This window comes from Pipistrellus kuhlii, unplaced genomic scaffold, assembly GCF_014108245.1.
Source record: "Pipistrellus kuhlii isolate mPipKuh1 unplaced genomic scaffold, mPipKuh1.p scaffold_m20_p_11, whole genome shotgun sequence".
NCBI classification, from domain to species: Eukaryota; Metazoa; Chordata; class Mammalia; order Chiroptera; family Vespertilionidae; genus Pipistrellus; species Pipistrellus kuhlii.
Window position 1 is genome coordinate 50412090 of NW_023425416.1, and position 12785 is coordinate 50424874.

At 61.6% G+C, this 12785-nt stretch overlaps 1 protein-coding gene across 9 annotated transcripts in view; it reads left to right on the forward strand.

The window, feature by feature from the left end:
• ITPR1 (inositol 1,4,5-trisphosphate receptor type 1) overlaps positions 1-12785 on the forward strand; it is a 137195-nt gene that overhangs the window by 60804 nt on the left and 63606 nt on the right. For 6 of the 9 annotated variants that reach the window (XM_036432132.2, XM_045579513.1, XM_036432127.2 and 3 more), the window contains exons 12-25: positions 142-186; positions 2260-2414; positions 2933-3032; positions 4101-4261; positions 4985-5126; positions 5739-5897; positions 6158-6330; positions 7789-7908; positions 8682-8876; positions 9269-9520; positions 10011-10152; positions 10883-11036; positions 11777-11964; positions 12439-12577. In XM_036432132.2, the coding sequence (XP_036288025.1) occupies positions 142-186; positions 2260-2414; positions 2933-3032; positions 4101-4261; positions 4985-5126; positions 5739-5897; positions 6158-6330; positions 7789-7908; positions 8682-8876; positions 9269-9520; positions 10011-10152; positions 10883-11036; positions 11777-11964; positions 12439-12577 (2125 nt within the window). The remainder of the gene's footprint in view (positions 1-141; positions 187-2259; positions 2415-2932; positions 3033-4100; positions 4262-4984; positions 5127-5738; positions 5898-6157; positions 6331-7788; positions 7909-8681; positions 8877-9268; positions 9521-10010; positions 10153-10882; positions 11037-11776; positions 11965-12438; positions 12578-12785) is intronic. The other 3 variants (XM_036432128.2, XM_036432129.2, XM_036432131.2) reach the window with 1 other exon arrangement.

The following is a 12785-nucleotide window of genomic DNA, read 5'->3' on the forward strand; positions in this document are numbered from 1 at the left end:
ATGCTGGTTTCGTGGACCGAGGGAAGGGCCGCGTCCTCCGCTGCAGAGCGACGCCCGCAGGCCTTGGTGTCTCCCGCGAGAGGGGCCGAGCCCGTGAGAAGCCGGCGGGTGTTTTAATTCCCGATGATTCTTTCCCATCAGGTAGACCCTGACTTTGAGGAAGAATGCCTGGAGTTTCAGCCCCCAGTAAGTATGGGCGAGGCCGCGTGTCCTGCCCCCGAGGAAGGAACTGTCCCTGTGGTCGCCGGGGGCTGGGGACAGGGAATCCTCCCGCTGCCAACAAGGAGCGTCTTGTCAGTGCTCCCCTGGAGGGCGGTCATGCCTCCTGTGTCCTGATTGGTTCACGAGACTGTCCGTCACGATGCTCTTGGTGTGCTTCCTCAGAGGGCCTCCCCTCAGAGTCGGGAAGATTGACGGCTCTGAGAAGGCTGGAGGGGTGACGCCCTGCAGAAGGCGGCCTTTTACAAACAAACGTCCTGTTGCTCTTAACCTTGACTTGTCACTCATTGAGCATTTCCAATGAGTGGGCGGGGTGGGCAGGCTCACTTATTCTGTGGCGTTTAACACGCTGTCCGAGCCGACGCCCCTGGTCCTGCCGCGGGTTCCTGCTCCTGCAGCGTCAGGAGTGGACGTGAGAACGTGGGTAGGAATCTCGATGTCACCAGCTCTTTCTCTGGAGGCAGCTTTGCCGGTAGGTCCTGGTGTGCATTTCTGGCCTCTGTGCTGCCATCGAGGGGGCAGCGTATGGTCCCCGGAGGTTACTGGGTGTCTGGAGTCTGTGACAGAGAGCAAGGCGGTGGCAGTGTTTAGGTAGCGGGCCCGCGCTCGGACGCTGTGTGCTGTGTGACTCGGGCCCAGCTGCTTTCCCTCTCTGAGCCTCCCCTCCCTCGCCTACAGCTGTGGAGCAGGTTGTGCAGTGGAGGGCCTGGGGGAGCTCTCAGGAAGCGGCGCTTTGTGCGTTATCGGATCGTTAGCATCGCAGTGCGCCTGTCCTCCAGTCCTGCTGGGTGGCTCGGCCCGGGCGGAGGCGGTAGGGCGGCCCTCGGGGTCTGCGTGTGGCAGATGAGGACGCAGACAGCGGTCCCAGCGGACCCGGCTCGTCCCGCGTCTCCGGTCCTCCCAGCGGGCAGGCCTCTCCCCTCTGCCTTGCTCCCCAGGTGGCGGGGGCAGTGGGCTCGCTCTGCACCGTGCGGCCCAGGTGTTGGCGTTGGCAGGATGGGCCCCTCCCCACTCTCTGGGTGTGGAAACAGGGTCACGGCAGAGAGGAAGCCTCGAGTTCTGCTCCCGGCCCTGTTTTTCCCACACCGGCCTCAGGCCTGTGCTTAGCCTGGGACCTGCCTCTGCTTTGTCACTTGCTCTTGACCTTCTACTTGCGGGGGGCACAGGCTTGATGACGGGGAGAAAAAGGACCACTGAGGCTGGCTGGCCTTCTGCAGTGTGTCAGGGGGCGACCGCTGACCACACACAGAGAACTGGGGGATGGGGGAGGGAGTGTCTAGCCCCTCAGGGCTTTCGCCATTGGCCATCGGCCTTTACTGGCCACTTTCTTCCGTCCTGGCCAGACCCCAGCGGAGCCAGAGGCCCTCCCCGCTTGGCTGTGGGTGGCCCTCGTGGTTGACAGCAAATGGCCCTTCTCTCCAGGGCTCGCTGACCCTCAGGGGTGGGTCTTGGCCTCCCTCCTTGGGATCACGACTTACCAACACTCAGGCCCAGGTTTCTTTTTAAAAAACATATATTTTTATTGACTCAGAGGGGAAGGGATGGGGAGGGAGAGAGAAACATCAATGATGAGAAAATCCTGCACACCCCCACTGGGGTTGGAGCCCGCAACCCGGGCCTGTGCCCTGACCGGGAATCGAACCGTGACCTCCTGGAACATAGACCGATGCTCATCCCCTGAGCCATGCCGGCCGGGCAGGGTCCAGGTGTCTTTACTTCCTTTTCCCTCCTGTCTCTGCGAGGCAGTCTCATGTGGGTCCCACCGGGGCCTGTCACCAGCCCCCAGGACGCGTTCCTTAAGCTGCCGCTCCGCCGGCTGCTGGTGCCGGATGGGCCTGCCCGCAGACAGGGCGGCCGTGACCCTGTGGTCCAGATATCTCCGCTGCAACCCCGGCGGGACAGCGAGGCTGTTCTCCCGTGGATGTTGTCGCCCGTCTTGCGTGACGGCCGTGACGCCGCGCCTTTCCTGCCGTGGTCACGCGTGCCCGGCGGCTCCCCGCCTGGGGCCCGGGCGCTCTGTGACCCCGGCCTCCCCCCCAGGCGGACCCTGACCAGGACGCGTCCCGCAGCCGGCTCCGCAACGCCCAGGAGAAGATGGTGTACTCACTGGTGTCCGTGCCCGAGGGCAACGACATCTCCTCCATCTTCGAGCTGGACCCCACCACCCTCCGCGGCGGCGACAGCCTGGTCCCCAGGTATGGCTCCGGGCCGTCCCTGTGGCCAGCGGGGGGGGGGGGGGGGTCTCGGAGTCTCTCTGGAAGGTTCCGGACGGGGGCTGGTGAAGGACTGCTCCCCCTGCCCGTTGAATGGCTGCTGAATTGTTTTTTATTATTTTTATTTATTTTTGCTCATCATTTCACGTTCTTGGGGGTTGGACAGGAAGTGCTGTTTTAGGTTGACAGGCCAGACCGGAAGGTCAGGTGGCTCAGCATCTCCTGTCCTCTCTTCCTCCTCCCAAAGCTGAGAGGCCTCCTGGTGAACTGAGTAAAACACTTAAAGAAATCCTGGAAGGGGGTTATTTGAAGCTCGCTGAGGGCAAAGTAAATTCTACGTAGAAGTCAGACCAGTCTGGGGTCACCTGACTCAGTGGAGCCCAGCGCTGTTGCATCAGGGGTGCTCGGGCCTGGGTATTTCAATGGACTGTGCTCTGGCCGGGCTGCGGAGAGCCTCACTGTCCCTGCCCCGCCCTCTTCCCCCCTCCTCACCCACCCAGGAACTCCTACGTGCGGCTGCGCCACCTGTGCACCAACACCTGGGTCCACAGCACCAACATCCCCATCGACAAGGAGGAGGAGAAGCCCGTGATGCTGAAGGCAAGTCCCAGCCCCCAAACCCTGCTCCTTCTCCCCCTCCCGCTGCCCGGGTGCCTCGGGGAGGAAGGGACTTAGATTCTGCTGGTCACAGTAGCCTGATCACAGGCAGCTGGGGGCATGGTCAAGGCAGCCTGGGGCGTGGTCACTGGCAGCCCAGAGTGTGATGACAGCTCTCTGAGGGGCTGGCTGGAGCGAGCCCGGGGCTTCTGAAATAACCAGAAGCTTTCCTTCCCTCCCATGGGCTCTGCCCTGAGGTCAAGGTTGGTCGGATTTCATTACATCAGATCCCGGCTGACTCTCCCCAGCCTTGCTTATTTCTTTACTAGAGGCCCAGTGCACAGAATCTGGGGTCCCTAGCGGCTGCCAGCTGCCATCTGGGGCCTTCTTTCATTCCGCATCGTCCCCTGGTGGTCAGCGCATTCATAATGAGCAGTCAAACTCCGAGGGGACATTTGCATGTTAGGCTTTTATATATAGATTCCTGTGAATGTAACTATGCAGGTTTATTTCTAGAAGGACCTCCCATCCTCTTTACTGACTCTCCCTGAAGCCCACCTCTCCCTCCGTGCCTTCTCCAGAACCACAGAGAAGAAATGTACAAACATAGGGGTTTTCTTGTTAAAATTGGAATGCCACCCGTGTCATTTTTGGGGAGCATTCTTGGCATGTTTCTTCTACTTTTATGAAAACGTTTGGGGATGTAGAAAAGTGGGGAGAGCGGTGCCGTGCCCAACCCTGTGACGCTGTGACATGGAGCCACGAGTGAGCGTTTGGCCCACTTGCCTTTCCTGCGACCTTCTAACCAGTGTTGGGTCCGGTCTCCTGTGCTCTCTGCAGCCCATGAAGCTGCCCGTGAGGGGGCTCTTTTCTGCCTCCCTGGCCCCCAAGCACCCGTCTCCAGGGTAACGATGGAGCGACCTGGGTCCTTTGTTCGGGTGTTTCCCGTCTCGCTGGGTGTCTGCGGGGCAGCTCCCGCTTTGCGGGCTGCCGTGTCCCGTGACGCGGTGTGTGATGTCGCCTCTGAGGGGTCTCGCCCCGAGGCCGCCACGGAGACCCCGTGTGTTGCAGATCGGCACCTCGCCCGTGAAGGAGGACAAGGAGGCGTTCGCCATCGTGCCGGTGTCCCCGGCCGAGGTCCGGGACCTGGACTTCGCCAACGACGCCAGCAAGGTGCTGGGCTCCATCGCGGGGAAGCTGGAGAAAGGCACCATCACCCAGAACGAGAGGAGGTGAGGCTCCCCCGGGCAGGGCCGCCTCGGCCTCCCGCCCTCACAGGTCCCTTGGGAGAGAGCGCGTATGATCTTATCAATTTTAGAGAGAAAAGGAGAGGGAGAGAGATAGGAACACCAGTGGTGAGAGAGAACCATGGATCGGCTGCCTCCTGCACACCCTACACTGGGGATGGAGCCTGCACCCTGGGCCTGTGCCCTGACCGGGAATCGAACCGGGGACGTCCTGGTTCGTAGGTCAGTGCTCAACCACATAGATCAGTGCTCTTTTTAAAACAATATTTTTTATTAGTTTTTTACGGAGAGGAAGAGAGAGGGACAGAGAGTTAGAAACATCGATGAGAGAGAAACATCGATCAGCTGCCTTCTGCACATCTCCTACTGGGGATGTGCCCACAACCAACATACATGCCCTTGACTGGAATTGAACCTGGGACCCTTCAGTCTACAGGTCAACACTCTATCCACTGAGCCAAACTGGTTAGGGCAAGACCCTCTCTTTCTGTCTCCGCCTCCATCTTGGGAAACATCGGGGCTTGAGGTTCCTCTGAGAGAGTCTGAGGGCTCTGTGCCACTCCGTCAGTGACTGGCCTCGTGGTCAGTCCCGAGGACGCCGGGAGGGGTCTGCGTCTGTGGGCTCGTCCTCAGCCTGGCCCTCACGGCAGCGCCCACCGGTTTGCTGGCCACCCCGCCCCTCCCCCGCTGACGGCCCCCTGCCCCCAGGTCGGTGACCAAGCTGCTGGAAGACCTGGTGTACTTCGTCACCGGGGGCACCAACTCCGGCCAGGACGTGCTGGAGGTGGTCTTCTCCAAGCCCAACCGCGAGCGGCAGAAGCTGATGCGGGAGCAGAACATCCTCAAGCAGGTGGGTGGGCCGCGGCCGCGGCCGGAGCTGGTGGGGTGGGGGGCCTGGGAGGGACAGAGGCGGCCCCCCCTTGGGAAGTCCCACCAACAGTGATGTCAGAGAGACGGAGACATCCAATCCGCTGCCTCTGCGGGGCTGGGGGTCGGCCTGTAGCCCAGGGATGTGCCCTTGACCGGGAGCCCTGAGAGCGACACGGCAGTGTGCAGGCTGGTGCCCTAACCACTGGGCGACACCGGCCAGGGTGGAGTGTCCTGTTTTACCGATGAGGAAAGCAGGTCTCCTCGATGGGCGCCGCCGGGAAGGTGGGCGGGGTGTGACCTCAGCCTAGACTCCCCATGCCCCAGGCCATCCTGCTGACCACGCCCTAATGCCGCACTTCCCAGGGCTGGAGGTCCGAGGGTCCGGGCGGGCTGGACTCGGTGGGTCCTGGCCCCTGGGTGGAGGGACGCAGTGTCCAGCCGTGGCTGCTTGTGGACAGTCTTCCAGTGTCGTCCAGCAGACCTGGCGCTCCCTTGGTTCCCGACAGGCGGCTGGCTGACCCCAGACGGTGGCAGTGTTTGCCGGCTGGCTGACACCAGGTGACAGCGGTGTGTGCTTTCTTCTTGCCCCCAGATCTTCAAGCTGCTGCAGGCCCCGTTCACGGACTGCGGGGACGGCCCGATGCTGCGGCTGGAGGAGCTGGGCGACCAGCGGCACGCCCCGTTCCGGCATATCTGCCGGCTCTGCTACCGCGTCCTCCGGCACTCGCAGCAGGACTACAGGAAGAACCAGGTGGGCGCGGGCCCGCTCATCCCCTCCAGTCGGGTAAAAGCAGAGCGGAAACAGCTCCCGAGCTTTTAGAGAAACAAGTCAGGACACTGACGTTCGCGCCGTGGCCCGGAGAAGAGGCCCTTGGGGCGCGGGCGTTTGGTGAACCCCCCTGTGGGGCAGGCTGAGGGAAAGCAGGCCATCCTGGGGCAGGCGTCCCCGTGCGGGATGCTGTGGCCGGTGCTCTCGGCTCCCCCGTGTCCCACTGAGCCCCTCCCTCCTAGGAGTACATCGCCAAGCAGTTCGGCTTCATGCAGAAGCAGATCGGCTACGACGTGCTGGCCGAGGACACCATCACCGCGCTGCTGCACAACAACCGCAAGCTGCTGGAGAAGCACATCACGGCCGCCGAGATCGACACCTTCGTCAGCCTCGTGCGCAAGAACCGGGAGCCCAGGTGAGGGCGCGGGCGCGTGGCGGGGAGTGTGGTCCCCGCGGGGTCCCAGAGCCGTGTCTGGCTGCCTTCCATCCGGGCAGGGCCCAGCGGACCCGCTGCATGGTGTGGAGAACGTGGTCCTGGGAGGAGAGAGCCTGGGCAGCCAGCAGGGGCCTGGCCGCCCTCCGTGCTGGAAGGTCCTCTTCTGACAGGGGACAGTGTGTGTGTGTGTGTGTGTGTGTGTGTGTGAAAGAGAGAGAGAGAGAGAGACAGAGAGACAGAGAGACAGAGAGAGAGAGAAACCTCCGTGGGGATGGGAATTCGATGGGGAGGGTGCCGGAGTACCGGCCGGAGTCCGTGCTCAGCAGGGACCTGCTGGCCTGTCAGTCACCGTTAGCACTGTTATCAGTCCGAGTCCCTCCCCAGTCGCACCAGCGGAGTCTTTGGCGAGCTGGGCTGCCCCGGAGTATTCCTGGCAGCGTCATGTCTCGTAGAATCCCGTCTCCTCGCACTGCTCACCCCCCCCATCCCTCCTCTCTCTCCTGTGAGAGCCACCAGCCACGTGTGGGAGTGCAGGGTGGGCGTCACACAGGATCCCCTTGACCAGCCGAGCATGTTGTTGAAAAAGGACTCCTCCGCCCATAACAATAACAGTTTTTAAAACATATTTTTATGGATTTCAGAGAGGGAGAGAGAGACAGAAACATCCATGTTGAGAGAGCTTCATGGATGGGCTGCCTCCTGCACACCACCCTCCTGGTGATGGAGCCCACAACCCGGGCCTATGCCCTGATCAGGCACCAAAACATGACCTCCTGGTTCATAGGTCAGTGCTCATTCACTGAGCCATTACGCTCGGGCAAGCAACCCTTTATGGAGCATTCTTCTGGGCCAGGGATGAGCCAGTGACGCCTCTCACACCCATCATCTCCCTGAATCCTCGGACGCACCCTCTGAGGTCACATGTCACACTTTTCTGTGGACGGGAAACCGAGGCACAGAGAGACGTAGTGATTTCCCTGGGGGACGGTACAAACGAGGATGTAGCGAATAAGAATCACGCTGAGACCCTAACCAATGTGGCTCAGTTGATAGAGTGTCAGTCTTGCGAACTGAAAGGTCCCAGGTTTGATTCCGGTCAAGGGCTTGTACCTTGGTTGCGGGCACATCCCCAGTAGGGGGTGTGCAGGAAGCAGCTGATTGATGATTCTCTCTCATCAATGTTTCTGGCTCTCTGTCCCTCTCCCTTCCTCTCTGTAAAAAAATCAAATACATTAAAAAAAAATCATGCTGGGGTGCACGCAGTGCCTCGCCCCCACCACCCTGGGGCCCACTCTTCCCTCCATCCTCCTCTCAGTGGCCCTGTGGGCACTGGCACCCAGACCCGAAACCTCACCCCTCCTGCAGGGGTGTCCGATCTGTCCCCGCGAGGGACCGGCCTCCCCGCGCACAGGACACGCGTGTCGCTCCCTCCCGCAGGTTCCTGGATTACCTGTCTGACCTGTGCGTGTCCATGAACAAGTCCATCCCGGTGACACAGGAGCTCATCTGCAAAGCGGTGCTCAACCCCACCAACGGCGACATTCTCATCGAGACCAAGTGCGTGGGGGCGCGGCCAGGGCTGGGGGCACCCGGTGTCACCTTTCACACCAGCTTCAAAGTCACGCATGCTCACCTGGGAGCATTCGGCACACGCGCGGTTTAACTTTAAGCGTGGACGTCCTGGGAGTAGAGTCACCGTTTTAAGTGTAGAGGAGGTGACAGTTTGGTGTCGGTAGAAATCCGTGCGGGGAAAGGTTTTTAAGGGCTCACTGGGTTAACAGCAGTGAGGCATTGCTGGGGAGGAGCGCTTCCCAGTATAGGCCAGTGGTATGGACAAGGCTGTGTGTTAAATCCCAAACTATAATAAATCACGCCCAGAACCAGTTATTTCTGTTTGCTTGTTGCTCATGGGTTTGGGCTGATGCCGGGCTTGCCAACCTTGGCATCTTCCCGTCGGGGCCAAATAATGGCCATAGTGTTAGTAGTGCGTTGTAGGGTGTTAGCATCCCTGCCTCCCCTACCTCCCCCGTCCCCCCTCCTCCTCCTCCCCGGGAGCCCCCGGTGCCTCCTCCCACTCATGTCACACCAAAGGTCTCGGGCATCGCAGGTCGCCTGGCTGGGGGCCGTGGGGGGGGGGCCGGGGGGGGTGGTAAAGCAGGTGCAGAAGCTCGTGTTCGCCCTCTTGTGGTTCCGCTCGCCGCGGGAGGAGCTGCTTTCTGGGTCGTCATGTGAAGCCCGGAGCCACGGCCTCTCTGTGGCAGCCTTGCTGTGACTGGAGGGAGGTTGGCGAGGTTCCCGCCCGACGCCTGTCCCGCCCGTTCTGTCCCCAGGCTGGTCCTCTCCCGCTTCGAGTTCGAAGGGGTGTCCTCAGGGGAGAGCGCCCTAGAGGCGGGCGAGGACGAGGAGGAGGTGTGGCTGTTCTGGAGGGACAGCGGCAAGGAGATCCGCAGCAAGAGCGTGCGGGAGCTGGCGCAGGACGCCAAGGAGGGCCAGAAGGAGGACCGCGACGTGCTCAGCTACTACCGGTGAGCGCCCGCCGGGGGGCGTCCTCGGCGCTGGTGGGGGTCACTCGGGCGATGCAGTTGAGACGTTGAGTGTGAGGGTTTGGCTTCCCCTGCACGGCCATGGGCGTCTGGCGTGGCCGGGTCAGAAGACGGGCGTGAGCTGGCGTCCCCGGTGGAGGTCAAGTTACAGATCTTTCTGTGCCCCTACATCTCCCTTTTTTAAAAAAAAAGTTTTGAGACAGAGAGGCCCAGGCCGGGTCTCTGGTGTACGGAGCAGTTTAGGGGTGTGTGTGTGAGTCCCCAGACCACACGTCGCTGCTGTGAAACCCGGGGCCACCGGACTGTCCTGCCGGGTACCCGCTCATCCTCAGGGATTTCAGGGCCTGAGCTCGGTGTCACTGCCTTCCCTCCAGGTACCAGCTGAACCTCTTCGCCAGGATGTGTCTGGACCGCCAGTACCTGGCCATCAACGAGATCTCGGGGCAGCTGGACGTGGACCTCATTCTGCGCTGCATGTCGGACGAGAACCTGCCCTACGACCTGAGGGCCTCCTTCTGCCGCCTCATGCTGCACATGCACGTGGACCGGGACCCGCAGGAGCAGGTCACGCCCGTGAAGTACGCCCGCCTCTGGTCCGAGATCCCGTCGGAGATCGCCATCGACGAGTGAGTGGCCCCGTCGCCTAGTCCCGCCCCTCTGAGCCTAGTCGGCTTCCCTCTGCACCTTGTCCCTGCCCCTCTGCACCCAGTCCCTTCTTTGCCTTGTCCCCATCCTGACCCGCCGGCCCCCTGCAGCCTCATGCTGTTCCGTGTAGCAAACCGCATGTGGTCCCATTAAGTCTCGTCAACCACAGACAACAGGTGAAGTTACTTTTTCTAAGCTTAACCTAAAACGGAGGGCAAAGATGGTTTCTTCAAGAATGTAAGAGATGGCCGACTGTATTTTTATATCGTGCTCATCTCTCTTATCCAACACATAACTGTGCCCACGGGCCGCCTGTAGGAGTCTACCGGTAGGAACCAGGACGCTGTCTGCCCGCCAGAGGGAAAGAAAGGGCTGAGATGGAGGTCCGGGGCCGGGGGCTCCGGGGAGATAAAGCAGGAGGGGACGGGGGCGTGGGGACGCTGTTCACTGAAACCCTCTCCTCCCCTTCAGCTATGACAGCAACGGGGCCTCCAGAGACGACATCAAGGAGCGGTTCGCGCAGACCATGGAGTTCGTGGAGGAGTACCTTCGGGACGTGGTGTGCCAGCGGTTCCCCTTCTCGGACAAGGAGAAGAACAAGCTGACGTTCGAGGTGACCGGAGGGCGGGCTGTGCGTCTGCTGGGGCGGAGAGCAGAGGCTCAGGTTTCCTCCGGGGCCCGGGCTCGGCCATAGAAAGGGTTCGGCTCGGATTTGTTCCCGCATAACGGGAGGCCCGCCCCGGCCGCCGCTGGCCGCGCTCCCGGGAAAGTGGCAGGTGACGGAGGCGTGCGGGGAGGGAGCTGAGGACTCGGTTCATGACCGTATTAAAGACGACCAGACAGAGCACATACTGGGGACACCCCCCCCCCAGCACGTCACCCGGGTCCCCGTGGGGTCGGCAAGCTTCTCTGCGCGACGCTTGGCCTCGGAGGGGCTGTGTCTGCGAGGTCTCAGGCTGCAGCCGTGCCCTTGTAGCGGGGACTCGCTCGCTTGGGCCGTTTTGGGGGGTCTACACAGACCCACCGACGAGGCCCACTCCCTTCCTGAACTACTTCTCAGAGCAGAGCAGCCGCTTTGCAGGTTTCCGTTTGTTATATCTTCTTCCCGATGAAGCAAAGTGAAATTTGATCAGAAATTGTAAGCAGGACGTGCGTCTCATCGTGAGGAGGGCGGGACTCGGCGTGGACAGGCTGTGGGTGTGCAGTGGACCCGGAGGACACAGTGTTTAAAGCCACCTCTCTCTCTCCCCCCACCTCCCTCTCTTCCCCCACCTCCCTCTCTCCCCACTTCCCTCCCTTCCCCCACCTCCCTCTCTCCCCCCACCTCCCTCTCCACACGACAGGTTGTGAACTTAGCGAGGAATCTCATCTACTTTGGTTTCTATAACTTCTCTGACCTCTTGCGATTGACCAAGATCCTCCTGGCCATCCTGGACTGCGTGCACGTGACCACCATCTTCCCCATCAGCAAGATGGCGAAGGGAGAGGAGAACAAAGGTGGGGGCGGGCGCTGAGCAGGAGGCCTGCACCCGGTGTCCCGTCCTTTCTCTCTGAAACAGTGTTTTTTTAATATATTTTTATTGATTTCAGAGAGGAAGGGGAGAGAGAAATGGGAACATGAGGAGAGAGAACCATGGACCGGCTGCCTCCTGTCCGCCCCCCACTGGGGATGGAGCCCCAGCCTGGGCCTGTGCCCTGACCGGGACTCGAACCGTGAGCTCCTGTTCGTGGGTCAGTGCTCGGCCCCTGAGCCCCGCCGGCCTGGCCTAGCCTTCTCCACTTTTCACTGCAAACATTTCAAACATGAACAGAGAATAGTGCTTTAGACATCCAGAGGCCCGCACGTTTTTATGTGTTTCCTTTATGTTTACGTGTGAGTTCCTGTGTGTTCTGCGGAGCCCTGTGAAGGGAGGTGGCAGGTGGATTCGTTCACAAGATGCTCCTGTGGGGATTTCAGGCCACCTGTGTCCCTGCTCCCGGACCCTAGTGTCCGATGGGCATTAACCTTCTCAGGTCCCCAGGGTCCTGAGAATGTGCCGGAACAGAGACGTGTTAAATAGCGCGTCTAAGGGAGCTCATGGCCTGTGCCAGGCCCTCGGAGCACTCTGTAGGGGCGTGGCCATGACCCATGTCTGTCCCAGTCCCTCTGGGCAGTCACATGATTAAGTACATCCCCGGGGCCGGGAGGCTGAGGACCCAGGACGGGGTCATGACCCAGGTCTTTCCGGCCCCTCCAGGCAGCAACGTGATGCGGTCCATCCACGGGGTCGGGGAGCTGATGACGCAGGTGGTGCTGCGGGGAGGGGGCTTCTTGCCCGTGACCCCCATGGCCGCCGCCCCCGAAGGCAACGTGAAGCAGGCGGAGCCAGAGAAGGAAGACATCATGGTCATGGACACGAAGCTGAAGATCATCGAGATCCTGCAGGTAGCCCTCCGCCCGGGTGTAGGCCAGGCGTGCAGGGTGTGTGGGCGGCGGCCCCTTGGGGGGGGGGGGCTGCCTTCGGGGGAGGGGATGGCGGTAAATACCCAGCTCAGCCTCTGGTGGCACTTAGGGGCCAGCCCTTCCTCCCTCTCTGGTCCTCCCCCTCCCCCCACATGCCCATGTCCATCCAGGGCCGCAACCCGTGCCTGCGGACCCAGGCGATGTGGGTGGAGGCAGGGAGAGGGGCGCACAGGCCGGCGGCTGAGTTAGCTGCCGGTGCCGAAGTCGGCACTGAAGCCAGGGGCTGCCCACACCAGCCGGAGGCTGCAGTGACCTGATGCTGGGCTCGCTCGGTGCTCATGGTGATGGGTGCCGCAGCCCGCAGGCCCCGCCCGCCCCGCCCGCCCTTCAGCCTGGCCATGGTGGCAGGTGGCACGCCCTGTGACCCACCTGCTCTGTTTCCGCTTGACCCTGTAGTTCATCTTGAACGTGAGGCTGGACTACAGGATCTCCTGCCTCCTGTGCATATTTAAGCGTGAGTTCGACGAGAGCAACTCCCAGACGTCGGAGGCGTCCTCGGGCGGCAGCAGCCAGGAGGCGCCCGGCAGCGTGCCAGGTGAGTGCGCCCGGTGCCAGGCGGGGAGCACTGACCCCTTTGTCTTAGACCCAATCCATTCAGGCGTCTTAGGAAGGGGGGCGGCGAGCATATTTGGGGGATCCTTGTATTTTGGACGAGATCCTAGGGTTCTTTGGGGCGGGGGGGGGGGGGGGAGTGTTTGAAGGGGCCCAGAGCTTCCTGGGACGGGGCTTGGCGCCTCCGTCCT